Raw genomic sequence first — 25,966 nt, 5'->3', positions numbered from 1 at the left:
TAGATCTGTAGAAGGCAAAGGGCTGAGCTGAGACTTGAGCCCAGGCTGGATCCTCCTAGGGGTCTTGAAGCGGTCACTCCAAGGCACTGCTCTCCCATTCCTCAGAAGCCCTTCTTGTGGCCCTCCTTCCCTTTTTGTTTTTGAACCCTGGGGTGCAGTGGCCATCTCTGCTTCAGCGCCAACCTTGGAGGTGCTGCTTACCGGCCGACGATGAAAGCAGAGGGCAGGTGCGAGTACTAATCAGGGGGATCAGTAAACTAATCACTACTGGGCGGAGCGTCGGCCTCAAGCTCCGCCCCGGTGTCTCTGCTGGTCGAATGCGCACGCGCGTCTCCCAGCGGCTCCGCCTATGATCGTGGGACGTCGACAGCGCGCGACGCGGTCTCCTTATAAACGCGGTGGTAGCCGGCGTAGGAGCACTTCGACCTAGAGCGCCTGGGCATTCGGACGTTTGGCTAAGTGGCGGCCCGCGACGCAGCCCGCCCCTCCTTCTAGCTGTGCCATGGCGGACGAGGGGAAGTCATACAACGGTCAGTGCTGGTCCTTGGGCCGGGGAGAGGGGCGATCTGGAGCCCCGCTGGGCAGCGCCGGCCTAGGCCGCAGCGCCGGGGCGGGAGGCCGCGAGGGGCCGGGTGTCCGCGGGGAACGGCAGTGAGTGGCGCGGGCCCGGGGCGAGGCAGTCCGGGCCCTGGCTGAACTCGAGGGTGAGTGCCCGGCTCGTTGACCCCAGAATCCTGGCGCTGTGAGCACCTGCGGCTCGGAGCGGGTGGCTCGGCGGTAAGGTAACTGGATTCCTTTGAACTTTGTGGGTGGTGGATGCCTGTCAGTTCAGTTTGGCGGCTATAGTAATGTGAGTCAGTACCCTGTTCTTGGGCTGCCGGTGCCCTATTTTCTACCGTGCGTCCAGTCGGTCTTGCCCCCTCCCCCACCGTCCGCAGCTTTAGCTTTAATATTCTAGACCTACACATTAACTCACTGTTTTAGCCAGAACACTACAGTGGGTTTAGGTCCAGAGTAGTGGTTAGGAGCACACGACAGCCAAGGTTTCAATTCTGAGTTGGCCATGCTGATCATATGTGAGTTAAACACTCAGGCCTGATTTTCCATCCCCTTAAGGAGGATAGAAACAGTACCTGTCTCCTGAGTTTGTCTCCGTGTGTGTTTGTATTAAAACGAGATCATGTGCGTCGAGCGCCTGACATCGGATGAACTTACTGATAAATGTTAACTGCACCTTCTAGTCGTCTATTTTTTCCCTAGGGTCGGTTCATGAGATTCAATGTTGGCAGAGTACTGGGCTTCCCTGGTGGCTCAGAGGGTGAAGTGTCTGCCTGCAGTGCAGGAAACCCGGGTTCGATTCCTGGGTCGGGAAGATCCCCTGGAGAAGGAAATAGCAACCCACTCCAGTATTCTTGCCTGGAAAATCCCATGGATGGAGAAGCCTGGTAGGCTATAGTCCATGGAGTCGCAAAGAGTCGGACATGACTGAGCGACTTCACTTCACTTCATAGGTCTCTTTTTAAGAAGCCATTTCTACACACCACGGTTGAGAGGAACATATTCTTGGAGAACATTCAAGGACCCTTGGTGAAGCACCCTATCTGCCACTAGAACCTGAATTCAGGAGTTGTCTCCTGAGTTAAGAGGCATCTCTGACCAAGGAAACTAAGTTCACTCCCTGAGCTCCAGAGTTTGAGAATAAAATTTATAAAAGAAACCATTAGATTGATCATACTTGTAGTTGATGTTTATACTCAGTAGGCAAAAGGAGTATTGATTAAGTTAATGTAATCATCATGATTGGTTTACCTGGATATGAAAGAGGTCACTTGGGGTTAAGTTGATGTGGGTGGGCAGACAGCAGATTTCAGGTGACTTTTCGGAGAATGAGTTGTGTCCAGTTACACTTGGGTCACTTCAAGATTCACTTCAGAGTGGCAGTTTTTTAATATGGTTGATTTACAACATAATATTAATTTTCAGGTATGACATGAAAGGGAACATAGTGATTCAGTATTATGATAGATTATACCTCATTAAAAGTTATTACAAAATAATGGCTGTCACCCCCCATGCAATAATATATCATTGTTGCCTATCCATTTTATACTTAGTAGTTGCTGCTGCTGCTGCTAAGTCGCTTCAGTCCTGTCCAACTCTGTGCGACCCCATAGACGGCAGCCCACCAGGCTCCCCCGTCCCTGGGATTCTCCAGGCAAGAACACTGGAGTGGGTTGCCATTTCTTTCTCCAATGCATGAAAGGGAAAGTGAAGTCTCTCAGTCGTGTCCAACCTTCAGCGACCCCATGGACTGCAGCCTTCCAGGCTCCTCCGTCCATGGGATTTTCCAGGCAAGAGTACTGGAGTGGGGTGGCATTAGTAGTTGGTATCTCTTAATCCCATAACCTTATCTTGCCCCTCCTGCTTTCCCTCTCCCCACTGATAACCAGGAGTTTGTTATCTGTATCTGTGAGTCTGTTTCTGTTTTGCTAAATATATTCGTTTTAGTTTTTACATATGTGATATCAGACAGTATTTGTCTTTTTCCGACTTATTTTACTAAGTATAATAACCTCCACGTCCATTCATGTTGTTGCAGTGGCAAGATTTCATGCTTTTTTATGGCTGAGTAGTATTTCGTTGTGTGTGTGTGTATATACCGCATCTTTATCCATTAGTCCCTTGATGGACATTTGGATTGCTTCCATATCTTTCCCTCTGTAAACAGTGTTGCTATGAACAATGAGATGCAGGTATCTTTTTTAATTGACCTGAAAACAAGTGAAGCTCATATGTATTCTTCCCTTTTTCTTAGTTTTGATGCTTTAAAGAAAAATCTTTATATTGGAGTATAGTTGATTTACAGCAAAGTGATTCAGTTATACATGTATCTGTTGTTTTTCAGATTATTTTCTCAGGGAGGTTATTACAGTACTGGGTAGAGTTCCCTGTGCTATATACAGTGGGTCCTTGTTGATTATCTGTTTCAGATAATAGTAGTGTGCAGATGTTAATCCCCACTTCCTCATTTATGCATGCATCTTTTAAAATTAGTACTTTTTTGCTTTTTTCTGGATATATAATTGGAGTGAATTTGCAGGATCGTATGGTAGTTCGAGTTTCCGTGTTTTGAGGCGAGAACAAGACTTAAAAGAAGCCTTTCAATTGGTCGTAGTTGTAACTGACATTTGTGCTTTATAGGCAAAAGAAGTATTGTTTACTGAAAGCTGATGTAATCATTGTGATTGACTTTTCAAGATGTGATCAAATTTTGAGTAGGGGTAGTCTTAGAGAGTGAACTTATGGTTACCAGGGAGAGGTGGGTAGGGAAGGGACAGATTGGGAGTTTGGGATGGACATGTACACACTGCTATATTCACAATGAATAACCAACAAGGACCTACTGTATAGCACAAGGAATGCTGCTCAGTATTCCGTTAACAGTCTATCTGGGAAAAGAATTTTAAAAAGAATAGATACATGTATAGGTAAAACTGAATCACTTTGTTGTACATCTGAAACTAACACATTATTAATCAGCTATACTCCAGTGTAAAATAAAAAGTTAAGATTTTTTTGAGTGGGGTTAAGTAGATTTGGGAGGGTGAGAAAAGCAGACCTCAGGTGACTCTCGGGAGTCTGAGTTGTATCCAGTTGCACTTGAGACACTCACTTCCACATTCTGCTTCTCCTTTCTCTAGTTCCAGTTTCTGCTTCACTTTTCTCAAAAGACTTCCCATAGTTTTCCAGTCACTGAGGTTGCCACCCCACCGAGAGGGTTCTTTCCCTGCACAGGCAGAGGAGTTTGCACAGAGGTGGCCTCTGTGGTGACTGTGTATCTCATCTGATGGTGCAGGGTGCTGGGTAGTGTGATGCCAAGCAAGATAGCTGAAGCAGTGGTGTATTCTCTTCTTTTCAAAATATTCGAATATGTATTTGGCTGCGCCAGGTCTTAGTTGCAGCACACAGGATCTTTTTTTTTTTTTAATTGTGGCATGCGAACTCTTAGTCAAGGCATGTGGAATCCAGTTCCCTGACCACGGGTCAGACTCAGGGCCCTCTGCATTAGGAATGGGGAGTCTTAGCCACTGGACCACCAGTGAAGTCCCTCCAGTGATGTATTTTCTAATTTTTGTTTTGTTTCCAAACCCAGAGCACGATGATCGAGTTAGTTTCCCTCAAAGAAGAAAGAAAGGCCGGGGCCCTTTCCGGTGGAAGTCCGGCGAGGGGAACCGGAGGTCCGGAAGAGGGGGCTCCAGCGTTCGGTCCTCCCGCCTGGAGGACGACGACAGAGACGTGGCGATGAGCGATGTCCAGGATGCTCCCCGAGTACGATAGTAAGTAACCAGTTGGTCTGGTTTGAGTTCAGCGGCCCCCTCATTTATGTGGCCCTCTTACTGCACATGTCATTTCTCTTCCAGCTGGAAGGGAGAAATGCCAGGACCAGCTTACTGGCAGGTGATAGTTGTGGTCCTGATAACAGTGCAGGAAGATCTTTGAGAAGGCATTCCTAACCTTTGTGAATGTTTTATTCTGTCCTTCCCCACAGCACTCCCTATGCTGCACGACCCAACCGTCGGGGTGATAACTGGAACGAGCGGACTCGAATTCATGTTACTCTGCCCCTGCGGAGAGATCGGGGTGCTGCAGAGAGGGGAGGGGCTGGCACCAGCCAGGACGGGTCGTCCAAGAACTGGTTTAAGATTACAGTGAGTATCTTGAGAGGTCCATGGAGCAGGGGAGCTAGGGGAGCTAGGGGAGCTAGGGGGCTGGGCTCACAGTTAAGGTGTTCACCTCTCACATTACAAAATCAGCTGTTTACTCCACAATCAGGGAACCATTCTTGCTGCTAAGAATCAATATCTTCAAACATCTGTGAGCAGCTTCAGAAAAGAAGAGAGGCAGCAGGATGGGAAGGCCATGAAAGGGAAGTGTGATAATTGTGGTTGGCGGGTGGGAGAGCTCCTCCAGATGTGAGGAGCTGTGGCGTGGAGGGCCCTTGAGTTCTCTGAAGGGCAGGTAGGTTATAAATGATGTCTTAGAACTTGTAGAATCAAACATCTGCATTCTTTGAGGAATAATAAGTGTAAATGGACAAAAAGGGGCCTTTAAGGGACAGAAATAAGGCCCAAATAAGGAGTTCATATTTGGCTTGAGTAGAATACTCTTTTATTTTTTTGGCCTCACCGTGCAACCTGTGGGGTCTTAGTTCTCCAACCAGGGATTGAATTCCTAGCAGTGGAAGCTCGGAATCCTAACCACTGCAGCACCAGGGAATTCCCAGAAAACTTTTAAGTTGACTGTTTCTCCAGAAAGTCTTTTGGAGCTTGGCAGATGAGCTGAAAGGAGCACTGGAGGGCCTGCTGTCCATGTAGTGACATGTTGTTCCTGTCTCTTCTCTTTCTCTCATCTAGATCCCTTATGGCAGGAAATACGACAAGTCGTGGCTCCTGAATGTGATTCAGAGCAAGTGCAGTGTCCCTTTTACTCCCATTGAGGTAAGAGAAGGCCTGAGTGGCTGACTGCACACCAAGGAGGGGGAGGTACCAGCTGGGCTGGGGGCTCTGAGCTCCAGGTCTGATGCTCTTGTTCCCTCTTCTTGCAGTTTCACTATGAAAACACACGGGCCCAGTTTTTTGTGGAGGACGCCAGTACGGCCTCTGCACTGAAGGCTGTTAACTATAAGATTTTGGATCGGGAGAACCGCAGGGTGTGTATGAAGGGCCTGGTTTGGTTGGGGGTGGGGTCTGGTGCTCAGGGCATAGACTGGCTCTCGGTCCTGGGGCCCAGGCCTTCCCGCAGTTCACCCTGTCCGTGTGTGTCTCCCCTGCAGATATCTATCATCATCAACTCCTCTTCTCCACCCCATTCTGTGCAGAATGAACTGAAGCCAGAACAAGTAGAGCAGCTAAAGGTGAGGCCGGCACCTGAGTCTTAGCAGTTCCCGCCTCCCCCACCCCTCCCTCCCCACCAGCAACTCCAGTGACCACTGAACCCTCTGTCTTCCTCTGCAGCTGATCATGAGCAAAAGATACGATGGCTCCCAGCAAGCACTTGACCTCAAGGGCCTCCGTTCAGACCCAGGTACAGGTCGGATACAGGTTGATTCTGCCTCACCCATTCTTAGATTGGTGGAGACAGAGGGGGATCTGTCAGCAGGGAAAATCTTGAGGGTGCTGTGGTGGGCACGCTGGCCTGGGCAGGCCCTCTCAGACTTCCCTTTGCTTCCTGCAGATTTAGTGGCCCAGAACATTGACGTTGTCCTGAACCGTAGAAGCTGCATGGCAGCCACCCTGCGAATCATCGAAGAGAACATCCCTGAGGTGAGGCCTTTGTCCTACTAGGTGGGAGGAAGCAGGGTCGGGTACGTAGGATGGGGTCGGGAGGCAGGTTTGTTTCTCATCCCCTGACCGGTGGTGCTTCCTCTAAATTCTCCTCTCCCCACAGCTATTGTCCTTGAACTTGAGCAACAACAAGCTCTACCGGCTGGATGACTTGTCCAGCATTGTGCAGAAAGCACCCAATCTAAAGATCCTAAATCTCTCTGGAAATGAGGTGAGTTTGAGAGCCCGGCTGTGTTTGGATAGGGTGGACAGAGATGGAGAGAGCTTGCCTCGTGGCAGCAAGAGGCTGGGAGGGCATTTAAGAGATGAGGGTGGGGGTGGGGGGAACCTAGCTGGCTCTCTTTACCAACATGTCTTTCCCGCCTTTCCTCCCTATTCTTTGCAGCTAAAGTCGGAGCGGGAGTTGGACAAGATCAAAGGGCTGAAGCTGGAAGAGCTCTGGCTTGACGGAAACACCCTGTGCGACACCTTCCGAGACCAGTCCACCTACATCAGGTCAGTTATAAGCTTTATCTCCCCTCCTGGGGACCTTCACCCCCTGGGAGGCTGAGCGGATGCACCTGGATCACTGCCTGTCTGCAGGAGATGTGCAGCCCTCAGCTGGAACCACCTGTCCTTGGGGAGGATCGCGTGTTCCTCGTTGTGTCTGCCCATGACCCCTAGCTTTGCCCCAGGCCTCCTTTCCTTTCTTCTCACCTGACTGCTTGTGTGCTGGCTCTGTGGCCTTTCTCCTTCCTTCCTGAACACAGCCTTCTCTAGACTCTTCCTCCCCTTTTGTTTCAAGAAGAGCATCTCCCTTTCTCTACCATGACCAGGGGGTGTCTTGCATATTACACTCCCATACGTGGAGTTGCTGTGAGCCAAGAGCCTGGTAACCCCTGGGCAGGGAAAGCCCTCCCTTCCTGGGAGTTTCTGCTGATGGGCCTTCCCTCCTCTGTCTGGTGACAGCCCCTCTTGCCCTGTTGCCAAGAGGGGCTCAGTTCTCACAATCACTTTGCCCAAGGCTACTGCCTGGCTTTTCCTGCCCATGCTGAGGTTGAGGCCTCCTGGTGGCTGGTGCCATGCACTCTGTCGCTCTTGCCCAAGGCTGTGAGCTGGGCCCTCCATGGAGGAGAAACCTGGGTTCCCTAAGACACGTGACCAGAGCCGGGGCCCCGCCAGCAGGCGAGGGAATCCCAAGGCAGGTGCTGGGCGTGGAGGCCACGGGGGCATAGGCTATCCAGGAGACAGAGAACTGACCCTCTCTGGGGGCGCTGCCCCTCCCTCACTCGCACACCTCATATCACCCTGCTTGGCCCCGGAGGATGGCTGGTTAGCCAGAGACGGGTAAGATTCCTCAGGGAAGGAACAACCTAAGACAGGCACAGTCGCAGAGGGGCCATCAGGAGAGAACTCGGGGGCCAACAGTGGTGGGGCACAGACCCTCACCCCCCCAGCTTTGCAGGGGCCTGAGCCCTCACCCCTTCGGAGGGAGATCTCCTGCCCCCATGGCTGCTTTGCTTCCCACGCCCAGCTCAGATCGGGACCCAGGTAGCAGACAGACACCTGGCTAATAGCAGCTGCCCTCTCACCACAGCAAAGATGTTTCTCACTTCCTCCTTGGACCACAGGAGAAGGGAGCCGAAAGAGAGGGCTGTGTCAGGCACGCCTTTCCCCTTGGCTCTCCCCAGTCTTTCTGAATGACTCTCCACCATGCATTGCTCTCGCTTTGTCTTTGCTTTCTCTTTCCTTTTTCTCTTTCCTCGCCTGAATCTCCCCGGTCTCCTCTTTGCCCCCTCCTCTCCTTCCTTTTCTCTCTCCTCTCCCCTCTCTTCCTCCTTGGCCTCTCCTTTCCCTGAGCCTTGCTTGTCTCCCTGCCCCAACATCCTGTGCCATTTCTGTGGTGTGTTCTGGTCTTGGCCATGGCCAGACCTGGCAGAAGTGATGGACACCTGTTGAGGCAGCGGAGCCCTTGGGCTCCCACCCCATTCCCTCCTCCCGGGGCTGCACAGGTGAGTAGGTGGAAGGTAAGGGGGACGAGGATGGAGGAGAGGTCCTGGCTTAACGCCCGGGCCGGGAGCGCTGCCCCTGCAGTGCTCGGAGTCAGGCAGAGAGCGTCATCCTTCAAGGCAGTCATTTTTGGATGCCCCAGACGAGGTGGGGAGTGGGGTTATTCTTCCTGGAGCTCAGAGGCTGGGGAAGAGTGAGAGCACAAGGAGGATGGGATGGGCTGTCCCTCAGGCATGGGTGTTTTTGCTCCTAGAGCAGCCCAGGAGGCACAGTGGCTCTGAAACATTACTCACTTATGTCCCGTTCTTGACAGCGCCGTTCGAGAGCGATTTCCAAAACTACTGCGACTGGTGAGTGCCTCATTTTTTTCATTCTCTTCTGAGGAGCACAGTGCCTGCCCCCCTCAGTCTTGCCTTTGATGTGCCTTTGTGTGATCACTAATTTGGGGAGGTGGAGCCCTTTGATAATCTAGCAAAGATTTCATGTATATATTAACAAAGATTATAATCCTTCTTCCCAGAGAAATGCCTGTAGACGATAGTTGCATCTATCAGGATTCATAGACCCCTTTCCATTTCTTTCTTTTTTGACCTTGGACCCTTTTACTCTTAGTTCTCCCATCTAATTACTCATCCAACCTTTAAAAAAAAAAAAAAAATTATTTGGCTCTGCTGGGTCTTGGTCGCAGCCCACCAACTCTTAGTTACAGCCTGTGGGATCTAGTTCCCTGACCAGGGATTGAACCCAAGCCCCTGCATTGGGAGTGGGGAGCCTTAGCCCTGCACTGTCAGGCAAGTCCCTCATCTAGCCTTCTTTCACTGGTTTACATCGTCGTCTTTGACTTCCTTTCTGCAGGATGGCCATGAGTTACCCCCACCAATTGCCTTTGATGTTGAAGCCCCCACAACGTTACCACCTTGCAAGGTAAGTGGTGGGGTGGCATCTGGGGGGCACAGAGCTAGAACTCACGTTAGGAGGACCATGGTACCATGGTCCTGTTTGATTGGAGTCTGTTTGATTCCAGGGAAGCTACTTTGGAACAGAGACCCTGAAGAATCTGGTCCTGCACTTCCTGCAGCAGTAAGTATCTTGGGTGTCCTGAGGTTGGGGAGCGGTGGGCCCAGCACGACTCGGTCTTGAGAGCTGTCAGTCCCTTTGTGGATCCAGCTTGTAGAGCTCAGCCCTCCCCTTTCGTTCCCCCCGCAGGTACTATGCGGTTTATGACTCGGGAGACCGGCAGCGGCTCCTGGATGCCTACCATGATGGAGCCTGCTGCTCCCTGAGCATCCCTTTCACCCCCCAGAACCCTGCCCGGTGAGTAGCACATCCCAGAACCTGGCCAGGACCCGAGCTGCTCAGCAGACGCTGGCCAGCACATGCAGCATCGCCACTGCTCTGACCACTGCCTCTTTTCCTTATTCCCCCAGGAGTAACTTGGCCGAGTACTTCAAGGATAGCAGGAATGTGAAGAAGCTTAAAGACCCTAGTAAGTGTGTGATGTGAGCCAAACAGGTTGGGAGAAGGGCAAGGGAAGGAGTCCGTCTGGGTTCAGGGTGTAGCAGCTCCTAACCTCAGCTTCTCCTCCTCCCACAGCCCTGCGGTTCCGACTGCTAAAGCACACACGTCTCAACGTGGTGGCCTTCCTCAATGAGTTGCCCAAAACTCAGCATGACATCAATTCCTTCGTGGTAGACATAAGTGCGCAGACAGTAAGCACCTATTTCTCCCTTGACAGAAGCCTGGATTTGGGGAAGGGGCAGGCCTTAAGAGGCAAGGAGGGACTTGGGCTCTGCTGGGAGCCTAGATGGTACCTGATGTTGCTGCTTCTCTTTCAGAGCACACTGCTGTGTTTCTCTGTCAACGGAGTCTTCAAAGAAGGTAAGTATCTTTGGAGTCCTGAGTTTGTGGAGTGCTCCCTGTCCCAGCTAGTCATTCTGAGCACTCTCAACTTCCAAGCTCCCTTCTCTTGTTCCCTGACCACCTTTTCCCTTTCTGCCCCCAAACCTGTCCTCACCTGTCTTTCCTGTCTTGGCTATGGGAACAGCCTGATGATTAGAAGGACACAGACTTTGGAGGCAGACAGTTCTGAGCTTCCATCCCCAACCTTGGTCCTCTGTGTCTGTGAGCAATTTACATGACCTCTGAACCTGACTGTTTGTAAAAGAAAAGAGATTCATAATAGACATCTCATTACGCGTTTGGGGAGTAAGTGAAGTGATTTATAAAGTGCCTGACACAGGGCCTGGCCCACAGATACAAATAAATAACTAGTGGGATGAAAGTGTTACTATTGTCCTCTCTAACCTCTGACACTCCTCCCTGCTCTGCTCCTCTGTGCACACATAATCACCCGTTTGGCCTGCTTAGGGTTCTCTGTATCAAATCAGACTATGATTTTTGAGAAGCTGTTTGAAAACATAAAAACATGAATGACTCTGATGGGTCATCACCATTGTTATCATTGCAGTGGATGGAAAGTCTCGGGACTCCTTGCGAGCCTTTACCCGGACGTTCGTCGCTGTTCCTGCCAGCAATTCAGGGTGAGTGTCTGACTTACCATGTTGGGTCCCAGTCCCAATGCATGGCTGCCACTGTGGAAAAGTGGTTTAACAATATTCACTTCCTAAGTCTGTTGTGAAGGTAAATGAGGGTTGGGGAAGAATGTATAATTCCAGTCTGTTTGGTAGATAATCCCATATGTGGAGTCCATGGGAAAGGGGGGTAAATGATAAAGGAACCTTGTGGGTATTGAAAGACTGAGTGTCAAGTGAGAATAGGAATGATGTTGGGAGGATGAGGTTATCTTCTGTCTGTCGAGCTGTCTAAGGTGCTTTTTGTCTCCAAGGTTGTGCATCGTCAACGATGAGCTGTTTGTGCGGAATGCCAGTGCTGATGAGATCCAGAGAGCCTTTGCCATGCCTGCACCCACACCTTCCTCCAGCCCAGTGCCCACCCTCTCCCCAGAGCAGCAGGAAATGCTGCAGGCATTCTCTGCCCAGTCTGGCATGAACATTGAGTGGTCCCAGAAGTGAGTACTGAGCATGTGTAGGAAATGGGGTAAACTGAGGTAGTGCTGGTGGTGAGAAATAAGTGCCCCTAACATTTTTAAAGCCCAAACTTGAAGTTCTAATGGAGGTGCCTGTTCTTCCCCTACTCCAGGTGCCTCCAGGACAACAACTGGGACTACACCAGGTCTGCCCAGGCCTTTACTCACCTCAAGGTAAGATTTGAAAACAGGTGGCAAAGAGAGCACCAGGCCTTCAAGAGGGTCAGGGAGGCTCGGGGCATGGCATGGACCACCTGGCTCTGCTGACCTTTTTGTTTCTTTAAGGCCAAGGGTGAGATCCCAGAAGTGGCATTCATGAAGTGATCCATAATCGTGCCCCAGAAGACCCCTGTAAATAGCCCCTGGATGTACTGATGTCTCCTCTCCGGCCCGAGGCCGCCCTGTGACTGTGACCGAGGAGGGAGGGCTGCTGGATCCTTCTCCTCACCTGCCTTCTGGAAGCTTCCAGAAGATTGAGCCTCCCTGGTGCCAGGAAGCCAAAGCTTACTTTGTAGAACTGACACTAAAATACCCGAAGGACTTAGGTGCTTTGTGTACTTAACCCCAGGATCCTCCCTACTTTTTAAGATAAAGAATGGTATTGTATTTGGTGTCCAGCATGCTGAGTTATTTTAGCCTTACCCTTCACAAGCGTGGGCGGGACCGAGGGGTGGGCCGCGCCCGCCTCGCCTGGGGCTGAAGGACTCTGGGGCTGGGGCGGGGCCCGCTGGCAGGAAGTCCCGCCCCGGAAACGGCTCCGCGCAGCGCCATGGCGGCGCCCGGGTGGCGGTGGTCTGTGCTGCTGTTCCGAGCGCTGCAGTCCCTGCCCGCTCGCCAGGCCCTGCATGACACGGCTCCGCCACGGGATGTGCTGCTCTTCGAGCACGAACGGGGCCGCTTCTTCACCCTCCTCGGGCTGTTCTGCGCTGGCCAGGGGGTCTTCTGGGCTTCCCTGGCCATTGCCTCCTTGGCCCATCCCCCAACCCCGGTTCGTCCAACAGACGCCGAGTCCCCAGACCATGGCCGCTTGGACCTGCGCTCAACACTCTGGCGCTACGGCCTTGCCGTCAGCTGCGGCGCCATCGGTAAAGTGTGGGCTAGCTCCGCAGCTTGGTCGAAGAGGGTGGGCACAATCCTCTCTGTTCGGGCAGGAAGAGTAAGGGGCTCCCAACCCTCCTGGATAAGCAGGAGTGGGTAGGAGCGCGGTACACTGGAGTTGGAAGTCCCTGAGCGCCAAGCCCTTGTGCAGGTTCAAGCTGCCGTCTGTCTTATTTTGTGACCTTGAGCAAGTTAGTACCCTTACTCTGGAACCTGTTTTAAACTGGGGATGGGTATCTATTAAGGCTGTTGGGAGGAATGACTAATATACCACTGGGGTATAAGAGGAACACAGTAAATGTTACCATCACAATTATTTTTATTCGGGGGGCACTGAAAGGGTTGCTGCTTAGCTTTCCAGTGAAAACCCAAATCTTTGCTTTTCCTACAGGTTCCCTGGTACTTGGTGCTGGTCTTCTCTTTTCCCTCCGCTCTGTGCGCTCAGTGATGCTACGGGCTGGAGGGAAGCAAGTGACCCTCACCACTCATGCCCCCTTTGGCTGGGGTGCCCATTTTACGGTTCCCTTAAACCAGGTATCTTGCATGGCCCACCGGGGAGAAGTCCCTGCCATGCTGCCTCTGAAAGTCAAAGGCCGACGCTTCTACTTCCTCCTGGACAAAGCTGGACATTTCCCCAACACGAAACTTTTTGACAACACTGTGGGTGCCTACCGTAGCTTGTGAAGAAGCAACTAAGGTTCAGAATAAAAACTGAACCTTAGGGATGGGGTGACAACCAGGGTCACACAGGGGGCCCAGAATTCATTAACAGCAAATAAAAGAGCAGTCGTTCCAAGGGCAGCTACCTGCCGTACCCCTTGAATTTTTTGACCCGTATCTGTTTAGCCTTCACTCTGCTCCTATCCACCCTACCTACAGTGCTCTACACCAAGAACTCAGTACTGAGATGAGGAAAGAAAGTAACAGAATACTGGTACAGAAACAGCTGTAGGAGGAGGGGTGTCCTCATGGTTCCCTCCTGGAGGGAAAACTAAGGCTCTCCACATAATCAGAGCCATGTCGGGGCAAGAGGACTACAGGCACTTGGGCATGGAGTCTGGCTGCAGAAGTACTGTTTGGTTAGTCTTCAGGAATGGAAAAGGCGTGGCCCAACAAGAGCATCTGTCTCAGAGCTCCACTCTGAGTTTCCCCTCTGCAGAGGCCGGTTTGGTGTGGCTTCAGACTTCCACTGCACAACCTGGAGCACCAAGACCACACACCACAATACCAGATTCACCCAGGAAGAAGTCTGTGGGAGACAGGAACAGGAATTTGAGGACTGGGCCCATCTTGAATCCAGTTCCACCCACATACCACTCAGCTGTTCACTGTCAGGCTGGCAAGCCTTCAGCTCCTCAGCCCCTCACCGGTGGACCGACCGAGCTCAGAGTACACTGGTGAGCCCTCTTAAAACTACAGATGGTATTATATGATTCGTTACACGAATCTGTGTATCCCTCAGTCTCTACCCAGCCTTTCTTATCCCGGGACCTCACTTCAGCATTATGTAGGTTGGAGTAAAACTGCACAGCGGTTCCAGGGGGTTTCCACGGAGTTTTCTGGGCATCAGAGCAGCTGTGAGGTCAAAGAGACAGTCGTGAGAAAGGGGAGATACACACTAAACAGCCTTTCACTCCAGTGCCCTTTTGAGATGAGAACTGACAGGGATATAAAAAGCGGAGTATGGGATACTCTCTGCAGAGGCAAGGTAGACAGCCCCAGCCAGACTCCCTCCCTTTCCCATTACCTAGTCATGTTCAGGGAGATGATGGATTTGCACAGGGAACTGGTGCCAAATCGAAGGATACAGGCACACACTAAGACCAGGAAGATGGCTATAGCTGAGGTGGCCAGTGCAAAGCGGAGCCCGATAGGGCCTCTAGGAGGAAGGAGAGAATAGCCTTGTGGTTCAAGTGGGACACCTCCCACCTCAAGCCCTGACCCTCAGAGCCGGCAGTCACCTGTGGGAGCCCTCGATGCAGCTGGTGTAGACCCAGAAGAGCAGGAGCAGGAGGCAGTAGAGGGCCAGCAGGCCCGAGGCCCCCGCCACGAAGGAGCAGAGGGATGGGGCCGCGGGTTTGGACAAGACCAGAGAGGAGCCGTTCAGGGCGGCCACGCCATACAGAGGACAGCTGCCCCTGAAGGAGCCCTGTGGAGAGAAGCTGTTGAGTCCTAGATTTCAGGCTAGTACCTCTGAGTGCAAATTCATGGCAGGTGTTGGGGACAGTCTAGACCAGGGCCACCCTTAAGGAGTTTTTTGTGTATTACTGTCAGTTCCTGTTTCTGGGCCAGTAGATGAGTGGGTCTGGTGGGGAAATCAAATCGGCAGTGGTTATAAAATACAATGAGCTTCAGAGATGCCTCGCAAGTTCTGGTCTCCTCCTCTCGTACAGAAGTTCTGTGTTTTCTAATCTATAAAATAGGTGTAATAGTGCCTACTTACAGGGGTTAAACGAGCCTCTTTATTAACATGATTGCCTGGCTGGGGGTGATTTGCCACACGACACACTGCGTTGCAACCATTTGGTAGTTCGCTCATTTCTACTACACTATGCTTTCTTTGAGTGGCTCAACACAATAGTGTCTGAATTAAAGGGGCCTGCTCCAACTTGTTTTACAGCCAGGGTGAGGTTATGCAGCAGGAATGATCCGGCCGGGCTCTATCTGCTGTTAGACACTCCCAAGGACTCGTTCCTTTTGCGAGGTAATAATCTGTGGGCAGATGTATCCATAGAGCGTCATTACCGCCGATGCACCTCCGCCGGCGACCGGCCTCACCTGGGCGACTAGCTCCGAGGAGCTGCGCGCCAGAACTCAGCCGGGCCGGACAGCAGCGGCCTCTCCGGTTCAGGGTGTGCCTGCCACCCGCTTACCCAACCTGACGGCCGGCCCCGTACCGCAACCGCACACCTGGGTCTGGGTCAGCACCGCGGCCGCCACGGCTCCGCATATGAAGGCGGTAGCGAAGAACGCGAGTTCGACGCGCTGCAACCAGGGCAGCGCCATGACTTCCCCGACACCAGGAAGCGCTGCCGAAGGAGCCAACTGACCAAGACCCGCCTCATCCGGCGCGACCCACGAGCGCGGAAACGTCATTTCCGGGTGCGGGATTTATTTACAGAGGCGAAGGCGAGAGCCGCATCAAAGCGGCAGGTACAGCGAGTAGTCCGAGAGCGCCCACCGGCGGGCCGGGCGGCCGGTGCGGCCGATCATGGGCAGCTTCTGCACGTAACGGGAGGCCGGGCTGGGCCCGTACGGCGCGGGGAAGGCAGTCTGGAAGAGGCGCCCGCGGCATCGTCTCCCTGCTTGCCGCCCAGCGATGATGAAACGGAAGTAAGGGGCACCGCGCAGGGCGAAACGGCTCTTCTGGAAGACGTCGCGGGTGCCGGTGCCTGGGCCCTGCTGCCGGGGTGCTCCCCGCGCCCGGTGCACGCGGGGCAGCGGCCTGCTCTCAGAGGCGGCGGGCGCAGAGGCTGACGGGGGGCCACCGCCCCGGGGGCTTTCGTCGCCCTGCGGGCTGACCATGGCGTTGGCTGTCAGCTGCGGCATCTTCCGCACCGAGTCCGGGGCGGTGGCCGGCTCCTTCTTGTCCCCGGGCGGCCGCGGGGCCGTGGGCGCGGGTTGACCCGTGCCAAAGCGAGTGGCCAAGCTGTCACCGAAGAAGGCGTAGAGCTCCCGGTAGATGTCCGCCAGGGTCACCGAAGGGGAAGGATCCTCTGGCCCCACGCCTCCAAGAGCCATTGGGAGACCAGACCCAAAGCCTGGCTCTGCACTGCCCCCGGAGGGAGACTCCTGCAGGAGAAGGCTGTCCCAGGGCAGGTCGTCAGAGCGCCGGCACCCCCTGCTGCCTGGCCCACCCTTGTTAGGCTCTGCTGCCTGGGCCTTCATCTTCAGCAGTCGCTCTACGGCCACCTGTAAAAGCAGAGGGACTAGGATACAAGGAACCTGGGCCTAGTGTTCTAAAGTAAGCCAGCTGAGCTGATGCAGGAAGGAGAGGATGGCAAGGTCTGGCACTCACCAGAATGGCTCCATAGACTTTGTGCCCATCTGCTTTAACCTGGGCATTCGATACTGAATAATCATCAAGCACAGCCTGCAGATTTGTCCAGTAAGTGGACAGGTGTGGGTACAGGACTCTCTCTACTGCCTGGATGGGAGAGAAGAATGCAGTGAGTGCCTCTTGCTCATTGCTTACCAAGTACCATTTCCTCTGAAAGATCTTTTATCTCTGGTTCTTGACAGGGCTGAATCCTAAATTCCCTGCTTGGCATATTCAGCCAGCATTTATTTGGAACCTCCTGAATGCCCAAGCCTTAATTAAGCAATGGGAATAAAGATCAGGTACAAAGACAAACAATATAAAGTGACCCCACGATCACTGACATATGTACTAGGGCTGAAGGGTATAAGTAATGCCCCTTGCTAACGAGAAATTTAGCTGTCAACTGCTACATTCCAAGTACCGTCCTGGCTTACATGTAAACTGGAACTCAATTCAGACCACTTGCACAAAAACAAACAACAGCTCAGAGATCTGGACTCTGATTATGTAATTTTAAATCCTGTGATTAATTTGGGGGAAAGCAATTAAGACTTCAAGTTCCTAGAAAAATATAATATTGACTCAAGAAATATGAAAACTGAAATAATTCTGTAACTATTAGATCAAAATACAACCACAAAACAGCATGCCAGAATTTACAAAGCCAGCCTACAGACATTTAAGGAACAGAGTGTCTCAATAAAACATAATTAAAAATATAAAGTATAAAAAATACTCCCTTCACCTTATTCTATAAAACCAGTATAACCCTGATACTAAAACCATATGAGAAGAGTACATGATTGATTTCATTCATAAATACAGATAAATCATTTAAATCTAACTATATAAAAAATATATTCCAATAAAAGTTTTGCATTTTTTTTAAGACTATACCATTACTAAAGTGAGTTTATCCTAGAAATGTAAAGATAGTTTACTATTAGAAAATCTGTATGGGGAATTCCTGGTGGTCCAGTGGTTAGGACTCAGCACTTTCACTGGTAGGGCAGGGGTTCAATCCCCTGGTTGGGAATTAAGATCCCACAAGCTGTGTGACACAGCCAAAAACAAAGAAAATCTATATATACAATTAACAACATTAACAGATAAAACAGGAAACCTTAGAATCAATTTAAAAGATACAGAAAATGCATTTGATAAAATTAACGTAAATAATTAAGAATTCCCCTAACCTGAGAAAGGTATCTACAAACACACGAAGTAAACGTTAGCCTAAACAGGACAGGTTATTGTTAGTACTTTTTTTTTTAATTGGAAATGAGACAAGGATGCCCAATATCAACATATTTAAAATGATATTAGTGGTCTAGCAATAAAATAAAAAATTACTAGGTTTGAGAATTCTCTGGCGGTCCAGTGGTTAGGACCCTGCACTTTCACAGCCAAGGGCTCAGGTTCCAACCCTGATTGGGGAACTTAGATCCCACAAGCCATGTGGGATGGCCAAAAGAGGAAAAGGTATTAAAAAAAATAAGGCATTAGGTTTAAAAAAGACAAAGCTATCATTATTTGCACATGGTATGATTTACCTTAAAAGCCCAAAATAACCTACAGTTAAAAATGATAGTTTAATGAAGTAGCTGAATCAATACACAAATCAGTTGTGTTTCTATACACCAATAAGAAACACCATGCAGAGACATTACAACAGTATGAAAGCACAGCAAGAATCTAGGAGTAAACAAGTTATTCTGAGGTTCTCTTCAAGGAAAATTACAAAAGGATCCTGAAAGTGCAAAACCTAAAAAATGGAGAAAGAGGACACGTTCATGGACAAGAAAGATTATTTTTCTAACTATAAACGGGAGCTCTTATGGTTCTGTGAGAAAAGCCAGGGTCCTCACCTTCCAGCCAAGAGCATGCAGCCCCACCACAGCCCCGTAGTGAGAGCAGAGAGGCCTCACAGGATCCGCCAAGACTTTCTGCAGGGAGAGCAGGATCTGCTGATAAAGGCCATTTACAAGGTCCCCATAAGTCCTGTGGGAGCAACATTCAGTCAGGGGAACAAGGCAGAGCACAGAGGAAGCAGCATGTGTACGGCACACCGGGTAAGTGAACGAGGCAGCTGGGCCCAGGGCCTGAGGGCAGATAGATCAAACCCCTGGCGTCTCTGTCACCCGTTTATAAAACCCCAAGCACAACAACTTGGAAGATCAGAGGGAAGACACTCCCAACCTCTCAACCTGTGGCCGTAAAGCCAGAAGTCTCACCCCGCCTCCCACCCCAAGCCACTCAGCTCTGTCACAGTCCCACCCTTGATCAGCGCTAGGCCCAGGTGGCTACCAAAAGATGTGGCTCAGTAGGAGGGCAGCGCCATCCCGAAGCGTCCAGTGGTCATTCAGCGGGTTGATGGAGGCAGCCAGTGGCTCCAGGACACAGTAGAGGACGCTGCCCACCAGGGAGCGGACATAGGGCACCAGGCAGAGGTGTGGGTTCCGAACCAGGCTCCGCGCCACTTGCAAGAGCCGGTGCAGCTGCTGCAGGTCATGGCTTACAGATTTCACCTGTTGGGAGAAGAAGGGTGCTTAGGGGGACATGAAGGTGCAGGAGAGCCTGCTGGTCTGGTGGCACCTGCCGGGAGCCCTACAGCCTGCGGCATCATCGCCCCTCCACAGATCCACCCCTGCTGCAGCCTGGTCACTTACCCCGCTGACCACGTAAACAAAGTATGGCAGGAGCGCTGCAATCTTGGAGTTGGTCTGCAGGTCGTGGAGAGCAATCTGAAACAGAAGGGGCCACGCTGCCCTGGTCCACCCACCCCAAGTATAAACTGATACCTCTTTAAAGGAAAACTTGGCACCTATGTATTAACATTTTAAATGTTCATACTTTGACTCAGCAATGCCACTTCTACAAATTTAACCCACTATAAACAAAACCCACTCACCCACATATCCACACATAACACTGTCTATAATAATAAAAAGCTGAATATAACGTAAGCCTGGCGTCCATATAGTCCATGGACAACGCCACGCAGTCCATGGGGTCGCAAAGAGTCGGACATGACTGAGTGACTGAACTGAACTGTATATAACCTAAATGTCCAACATATTTTCAACTGAATAAAGCAGTTATTCTAAAACCAGATGTTTAGTTTAACACCACTTCAATCGACAGCAGACTATGATAGTTTATATATAGAAAACAAACGTGAGTGGTGGGTCTACAGAATTTCTACTTTGTATGTTTTACAGTACTTCTATAATAAACACATGCTGGTATTACTTTGATAAGCAGAAAAAAATAGAGTCAATGAGTAAGACTGTCTTAGCCTGAACCTCCACCACCTGTGCCCTCCCAGCGCCTCTGGCACTGTGAAAGCAGAGAACAGCTTGAGAGGAAGGAGCCCAGCTCCCAGGCACAGGCCCAGCCACATGCACTGTGTCTGGGGATGAGTAGCAAATTTCCTAAGGCAGGAGAGTCCTAACTCTGCAAGGGAAATAACAGCAGCACCCAGACGCGGAAGATGTAAACCCCTCAAACAGAGGGGCCACGTGGTCAAGACCACCAAACAGCCCTCCTCTGCCTCTGGCGGAAGAGGCCTGGCACAGGCAATGTCCAGAGGGGCCCTGTGGAGCCCTAGAGGGCTGGTATGATGTCTGGCTGGCACCCTCACCAGGCTCCCTCTACTTCCTCTCGAGGCCAGACAGATGAAAGGCACAAGGTGGATGCCCCGCATGGCTCCAGGTCAACAGACACCCCAAAGAAAGGGCTATGGATTAAGGTGTGGGGGAACTGACCACCTGTGTCGTCCCCACCCTCCACAGGACCCTGCAGAGCTGCCCATTCCCTAAGGAACAGGGTTCCTACTGGGGCAGGGAGGGGAGCAGTGCTGGAGAAGGGCCAGCCGCAGAGCACCACGCCCCCCACCAAGAGCAGCTTCCACCCAGATCAGCCAGCCTGCAGAGAACAGGAAGCAGGCCTCTGAAGGAATTCCATGTGGGATTGACGGTTGGCCTTGAAGCTTCAATTCAGGCCCGCTTGCTCACTTTCATCAGCTGTGGATCATCCCCCAGCACAGCCCGAGTCACTTGCTGGTAGTACTTGAGGAGGTCATCGGTCAGTGAAGACACAGCACTAGGCACTGTGAGAGGGTGGGCAGAAGGCAGTCAGCGTGAGGCCAGCCCTCTCCCAGCCTCCCTGCCTGCTCCCCGCCCCCCACAACCCCCGTCGCCATAGGAGCCCGTTCAGACAGGCCTCCCGGAACACAGAGCCACCAACCTCTCTTGAGCAGCCTGCTCACCCTGGCCTTGCAAGCTCTCCACAGCCCAGCTCTGCATGCTGCCTCCCACCTGAGTTCTGCCCAGCAGACTCCTGCTTAGTCCCCAAGGTCCGAGTTCCTAAGCCTCAGGCTCTGTAAGCTCCATTCAGCAGACCCTGGAAGTGTGACACCTCAGGGACCCCAGTAAGCTGCTCAGACTTCTGCACTAACATTCAACATGGCGTCATGATTGGTTACAGACCTGAGATCCCATCTCCAACTTTGAGGCCTCTGGGCAGGGATCAGTGCCCACTCAGGGCTGGCACCAGGCAGGCACCAGAAAATACTTGTCAGATGAGGCCTCAGAGGGGTAGCAGCACCACCCTCAGTCCTAAGGGAGGAAAGTCCAAGCAGAGGGCCCATTCCCCGTACTACCCATTACCTGATCCTTGAGGGGCCAGGTTCCCTTTGCCATCCAGGTAGGAGACATGAACTAGAACCAGAGCAGAGAGGTGGGTCAGCCCGGGATTTTGCCCGTATACCACCACCCACCATTCTGCATTTTGCCCCACCTACCCACCAGCCCATCAACATTCCTCCAACAGCCCAGCTCCTGTCCCCGCCCTGTAGAGGACCCCAGCGGTCACCTCTCAGGGCCGTCTCAGCACAGCCTTTGGGGATGTTGGTAGCCAGGGCCAGCTCCACCAGGTTCACCTCTCGGTCCTCGGGGAAGTAGAGCTCACCCTCCCTGGCGGGGCGCAGGGGCAGCGCCTCCTGAGATCCATAACCGCACACGGCCTGAGTGAAGAGAGGACTGGGGAGCAGGCTGAATCTGGGGAGGTAAGTGGGGTGCTACCAGCCAGGGCCCAGAGCCTATGTTTGCGGGGAGTCCAGAGGCCCTGAGCAGAGGGGGATGCCTGGGACTCCAGGCCCTTCACTGGGAACTTGGCTGCAGCACCAGTGCTCACTAAGTCAAGGAGTAGAACGTGGTCCCTCCTCACGGAGCTGCAGGGACCCTGAACCCCACCCTCAGCCTGCTGATCCTCCCCACAGAGACCAGCTCTGAAAACGCTCCTCTTCTAAACGTGATCTTCTTCCCTGGACCCCCTGCCCAGGAACGACCATGCAGGATGTTCTGACGCCCACGCCCATGCTCAGGCTGCTCCCTCACCCAGAATGGCCTCTTCTTCTTGCAACTGAGTCTAATCCCAGCCTCCTTTGCAGGTTCAGCTCAAGTGCCAGCTCTTCCAAGAAGCCTTCCCTAGCCTCCGGGCCTCCGTGGCCACCTCTGCTTCTCTGAACACCTGGCCCTGGGGGACTGGGCGTGACACCTGTGCTGCGGTGGCTGTGACCTTCCCTTGTGTGTGCGTTGGGCCCTCATGTCTCACTGTGTGGCCAGCCCTGAGTCGGGCGCGTAGGCAGGCTCGTGCCAGCTGAGCCCTCTGTAGCCTGTGCCCCACTCACCTCCACACTGCTCCATCGGAGCGCCCTGTTGAAATCCTCGACAGTCAGCTTCCGCCGTTTGGTGTGTTTCATGAATTGAGAGCTATTCTGCGAGGGGAGGAAGAGAGTCAGGGGACAGGGAGCGGGGCGTGGCAAACAACTCCCAATGTCACCTGCCCTCTCTGTGACTCAGTTTCTCACATGGGGGATGTGATGATGAACCTGCCTGGCCTGCCCAGCGGGGCTGTGGTGAGGAGCACAGGCGCAGCAGGCGCCTGGTTCACTGGAAGCCCAGCTGCCTAGGAGGAGGCCCTGGAGAGGGCGGGACTGCCTCCGCTGTATTCAGAGCACGAAGGAGGGGCCTGACAGATACTAGCTGAATAAACCCCAGGGGGAGAGGGCAGTCCCAGGGAAGGACAAGGAGGGGGAGTGCACCTGGGTGGCCTCTCTGAGTCGGTAGCACACGTCCTCTGCGAGCAGGGCCGCCACCTCATCGCTCAGCTCCAGGCCTGTGCTCTCCGCCATGAGCCGGACGGACTCCCGAGGGATCTCCACGAACCGCCGCTCTTCTCGCTCCGACATGGCCCCGATGGAGCTGGGGGTGGGAAGGGAGGTGGGAAAGGGCAGCCCTGTCTCCCTCTGAGCCCAGGAGCCTGACTGAAGGCCCTCCAAACCAATCTTGTTGCTCTTGTTCCAGATTCAAGAGCTGTTCAAGAGCTGTTCCTGCTCTTGAACCAGCAGCTTCATCTGAGTGTCCGGGCTCAGAGCAAGAAACAGACTTGAGCTGGGTCAGAGGGCAGACGGCAGTGACAGCAAACAGCAGTGATATCTGACAAGGTGCCTGGCCTTGGGATACACAGAACTGGGTCCCAGCCCTGCTCCACCACTTTCAATGTGAACCAGGCTGAGACTTTCCTCAGTCTGAGGTCTGGTAAAATAGTGGCAATAACCCCTGCCCTCCCTAACACACAGGGTTGCTATGAGGATGAGATGAGATGATGTAGGAGAAACTCAAGGGCCAGAACACTACACAAATGGAAGACATTACAACCGTTAATTATAAACAAAAACTTGTCTTCCTCTGGATCTGTCCAACAGCCACCAGTACTAAACACTGATGAAAAGACTACTTTTACCCTGACAGTTCCTTGCTCAGAAGTCTTCAATAGTTTTCCAGGACTCATAAAAGGAAAATCCCAACTCCCTGGCTCAACATACTGGGATTGGTCCTGAATCCGCAGAGCTCATCAAGCTGATCCATCCTCCCAGGAAGGCCACCTCGTGGCTTCCAGCCTGCCTTGTACCTCACCGCTGGTGCTCAGGCTGGCCTGCCTTCCTCCTGTTCCGAGCCCCCAGGCCCTCCTCTTTCCTAAGGCAGATCCAGTCTGTCCTTTGAGGTCTTCCTGCCCCTATTCATCTGGGACTGTCAGGCTTTCAGTAGTTGGGCTTTTTGCCCATGTCTGGTCTTCCCCAGTGTGGCTGAGAGGCTTCGAGCAGGAACCTGCTCTTCTGTTCACAGGATATGGCAGAATAAGAACCCACGAAAAACAGCAGCTGGTGACTGACTCCAACAACACACGCCACACTTAGAAGGTTGGCCCACACGGGCCACAGTGAGACAATACCACCACAGCAGTGAGGTCCCCATTTCAGTGACCCACCCAGGTTCTGCCCCAGCACTCCTCTCTGACAAGGCCCAGTTGGTCACCAGTGACCTCCAGGTCCCTAAATCCAGTGGGTACCCTACCTGGCCTCCCTGCAGCATTTCTCCCAATGGCTCCTCATTGCCTTTAGAATAAAAAACAAACCTGCGCCATGGCTCCAAGGCCCCGCATGCGTGCCTACATCTCCAAACATCTCTTTCCACTCTTGCTTATGTTCTGCATTCCTGTAGCCTCTGTTTCCGCAAAAACACCTTATTTCAGGATGTCCACACACTGTTTCCTGGACTTAGAACGCTCTCCTCTACCCCAGCCCCTTTGTCCAGTGAACACTGAGGCCTTCCTTCAGATCTCAGTCTCAAATGTCACTTGCTGGGGGCTTCCCCGGCGAGGCAGTGGTAACAAATCCATCTGCCAATGCAGGAGACATGGGCTCGATCCCTGGTCCAGGCAGACTCTACATGCTGCAGAGCAACCCAGCCCGTGCACTGCAGCTACAGAGCGCGAGATCTAGGGCCCACAAGCCGCAGTCACCGAAGCCCGTGCGCCCTACAGCTGTGCCCTGGCGCAAGAGAAGCCATGGTAATGAGACGCCCGTGCACCACAACTGGAGAGTAGCCCCTGCTTGCCACAACCAAAGAAAAACCCATGCAGCAAGGAAGACCCAGCACACTCAAATCAATAAATGAATGATTTTAAAGTTTAAAAAAAAATCACTTTCTCAGAGACATCTTTTCAGACCCTCACCATGTGCCATGACTTTACTTTCCAAAGTAGTTATCAGTTTGTAATTATATACCTGTGTAACTTTTTGATTAACATCTACCTCCCCAGTAGAGTGGAAGCTCCATGCCGGCAAGGATCATGCCTTTTTGCTCACCTTTGCATCCCCAGCGTCAGGCACGGTGTCTGCACATAACACACCCTCAGTAAACACCTGCTGAAAAGATGAGCACACAATAGCTATTTTTCTCAGTATATACTATGCCTGAAGCTTTGAGCTAAGTGCTTTATATGGCTTGCACCTCATTTTGTCTGGATTAACAATGAGAGAGGTATTAAGTAAACATTATGTCTGTTTCACAATCAGAGCTGAGTGGTTAAATGTTAAATGATTTTCCCAAGATCATCCGGCCAGCACTACCTAGGTAAGGGAGCAAGAACTCAACTCTCATTGTAATCATGAGGAGCGGAGGACTGTTTGGGGAACAAGGCCTGGATTCCCAGTCCAGGGACTCGGCGTTGGAGACCCGCCAATGGCTGTTAACCCTCTTTCTCCACCTGTAAAGTAGGAGCAGCAAGTCCTGCCCGCGGAAGGCGCCAAGGAAGTTTCCCTATTATGTGCCCACATTAAACCCCACAAAGTCCGACTCTGACCAAGGTCTCCAGTTACTCAACCTCCTCTCCACATCCTCAGCCACTAGCCACACCGGTAAGGAGGCGTGGGAACTGACCTCTGCCGGCCTCCGTGAAGCGCATCCTCCCACCTGGCCGCGCTTCATCCCAGCTCGAGAGGTGGGGGGGGCAGGGAGGAGGAGGTCAGAGGTTACCGAACTGGGGTCACGTGGTCGGCGAAGGGGGCGGGCCCCCAACGGAGCGGGCGCCCAGGCCGGTTAGCGCGCAACCTGCAGCGGGACGGCTGTGAGGGCTTGCTCACCTGATGGCTCAGGGACGGCGAAGGCGGTTGCCGGGACGGCGGTTGCCGGGACGGCGGTAGCGGCGGCAATGACCCCTACTCACCCTGCTCGTACTAATGCCCTCTCTCGGTGATCAGGCCCCGCCCTCCACGAACACAGCCAATCGCCGAGCGCCTTCAGGAGTTCCTGCCCACAAAGAAGCGTCCACTACCCGATTGGCCACCGTGATGGCGCCGTAGAAGGCTCGGTCACGTCAGAGGTCACATGATGTGAAAGACTCGCGCCTCTTAAAGCAACAGCTCTTCGGCGTTTTGTGGGGTGTGTAATGGCTCGATCTACGTTTTAATAAACATGTTCTCGAGGAAACCATCCCCATTCCTTTGTCTACTCCTGAGTTTCAGAGCACTTGCATTTACGCGAGTGTATTGACGCTTTAGACTTTGGCGTCTGCCTTAGTTTTGCTGCCTGCTTGGTGGGG

At 52.5% G+C, this 25,966-nt stretch overlaps 4 protein-coding genes across 7 annotated transcripts; 2 read left to right on the top strand and 2 right to left on the bottom strand.

The window, feature by feature from the left end:
* The first annotated feature begins 319 nt into the window (after positions 1 to 319).
* Positions 320 to 12,001, top strand: NXF1 (nuclear RNA export factor 1). Its single transcript, XM_052662347.1, has 21 exons — positions 320 to 530; positions 4,154 to 4,337; positions 4,550 to 4,709; positions 5,415 to 5,498; positions 5,606 to 5,710; positions 5,834 to 5,914; positions 6,015 to 6,084; positions 6,235 to 6,323; positions 6,448 to 6,555; positions 6,730 to 6,839; positions 8,647 to 8,683; positions 9,189 to 9,257; positions 9,358 to 9,413; positions 9,540 to 9,647; positions 9,761 to 9,819; positions 9,927 to 10,042; positions 10,169 to 10,211; positions 10,801 to 10,873; positions 11,179 to 11,361; positions 11,493 to 11,553; positions 11,665 to 12,001. The coding sequence occupies exons 1-21, from the start codon at positions 503 to 505 to the stop codon at positions 11,701 to 11,703; spliced, it is 1,863 nt and encodes a 620-aa protein (XP_052518307.1). The 5' UTR covers positions 320 to 502; the 3' UTR covers positions 11,704 to 12,001.
* A 111-nt stretch (positions 12,002 to 12,112) lies between these two features.
* TMEM223 (transmembrane protein 223) lies at positions 12,113 to 13,923 on the top strand. The gene is made up of 2 exons (XM_052662349.1): positions 12,113 to 12,464; positions 12,869 to 13,923. Exons 1-2 carry the CDS (start codon positions 12,149 to 12,151, stop codon positions 13,159 to 13,161), a joined length of 609 nt encoding a protein of 202 aa, XP_052518309.1. The 5' UTR covers positions 12,113 to 12,148; the 3' UTR covers positions 13,162 to 13,923.
* Positions 12,787 to 15,668, bottom strand: TMEM179B (transmembrane protein 179B). Its single transcript, XM_052662348.1, has 5 exons — positions 15,388 to 15,668; positions 14,439 to 14,626; positions 14,225 to 14,356; positions 13,974 to 14,052; positions 12,787 to 13,726 (listed from the first exon to the last, which is right to left on the bottom strand). Exons 1-5 carry the CDS (start codon positions 15,571 to 15,573, stop codon positions 13,565 to 13,567), a joined length of 747 nt encoding a protein of 248 aa, XP_052518308.1. The 5' UTR covers positions 15,574 to 15,668; the 3' UTR covers positions 12,787 to 13,564.
* TAF6L (TATA-box binding protein associated factor 6 like) lies at positions 15,557 to 25,626 on the bottom strand. 4 transcript variants are annotated; one of them, XM_052662344.1, is made up of 12 exons: positions 25,509 to 25,626; positions 24,732 to 24,788; positions 22,626 to 22,785; positions 22,212 to 22,298; positions 21,395 to 21,545; positions 21,190 to 21,240; positions 20,536 to 20,630; positions 19,189 to 19,263; positions 18,827 to 19,047; positions 18,388 to 18,520; positions 16,496 to 16,624; positions 15,557 to 16,389 (listed from the first exon to the last, which is right to left on the bottom strand). In XM_052662344.1, the coding sequence occupies exons 2-12, from the start codon at positions 24,737 to 24,739 to the stop codon at positions 15,619 to 15,621; spliced, it is 1,881 nt and encodes a 626-aa protein (XP_052518304.1). In that variant the 5' UTR covers positions 24,740 to 24,788; positions 25,509 to 25,626; the 3' UTR covers positions 15,557 to 15,618. The 4 variants fall into 4 exon arrangements, with proteins under 4 accessions (XP_052518304.1, XP_052518303.1, XP_052518306.1 ...); XM_052662343.1 differs by having other exon boundaries at positions 24,732 to 24,791; positions 25,509 to 25,620; XM_052662346.1 differs by lacking the exon at positions 25,509 to 25,626 and adding an exon at positions 25,306 to 25,349 and having other exon boundaries at positions 24,732 to 24,791.
* Between the last annotated feature and the right edge of the window lie 340 nt (positions 25,627 to 25,966).

Source organism: Budorcas taxicolor, chromosome 25 (assembly GCF_023091745.1).
Source record: "Budorcas taxicolor isolate Tak-1 chromosome 25, Takin1.1, whole genome shotgun sequence".
Classification (NCBI taxonomy): domain Eukaryota; kingdom Metazoa; phylum Chordata; class Mammalia; order Artiodactyla; family Bovidae; genus Budorcas; species Budorcas taxicolor.
This window is presented reverse-complemented; position numbering and strand designations above follow the sequence as displayed.

Bases quoted from the DNA above. Each gene is read 5' to 3' on its own strand.
- TAF6L (XM_052662344.1), bottom strand. The intron at 22,299-22,625 runs GTGCACTCCCCC...CTCCCCTCGCAG, and splicing joins GACTCAGAGAGGCCACCCAG to AATAGCTCTCAATTCATGAA. The intron at 20,631-21,189 runs GTAATGGGTAGT...ACCCTCTCACAG, and splicing joins CCTGGCCCCTCAAGGATCAG to TGCCTAGTGCTGTGTCTTCA.
- NXF1 (XM_052662347.1), top strand. From the start codon at position 503: ATGGCGGACGAGGGGAAGTCATACAACG. The intron at 9,820-9,926 runs GTAAGTGTGTGA...CTCCTCCCACAG, and splicing joins GAAGAAGCTTAAAGACCCTA to CCCTGCGGTTCCGACTGCTA. The intron at 11,362-11,492 runs GTGAGTACTGAG...CCCCTACTCCAG, and splicing joins AACATTGAGTGGTCCCAGAA to GTGCCTCCAGGACAACAACT.
- TMEM223 (XM_052662349.1), top strand. From the start codon at position 12,149: ATGGCGGCGCCCGGGTGGCGGTGGTCTGTGCTGCTGTTCCGAGCGCTG. The intron at 12,465-12,868 runs GTAAAGTGTGGG...CTTTTCCTACAG, and splicing joins CGTCAGCTGCGGCGCCATCG to GTTCCCTGGTACTTGGTGCT.
- TMEM179B (XM_052662348.1), bottom strand. From the start codon at position 15,573: ATGACGTTTCCGCGCTCGTGGGTCGCGCCGGATGAGGCGGGTCTTGGT. The intron at 14,627-15,387 runs GTGTGCGGTTGC...TTCTCTCCACAG, and splicing joins CGGTGCTGACCCAGACCCAG to GGCTCCTTCAGGGGCAGCTG. The intron at 13,727-13,973 runs GTGAGGTCCCGG...TGTCTCCCACAG, and splicing joins CCAACCTACATAATGCTGAA to ACTTCTTCCTGGGTGAATCT.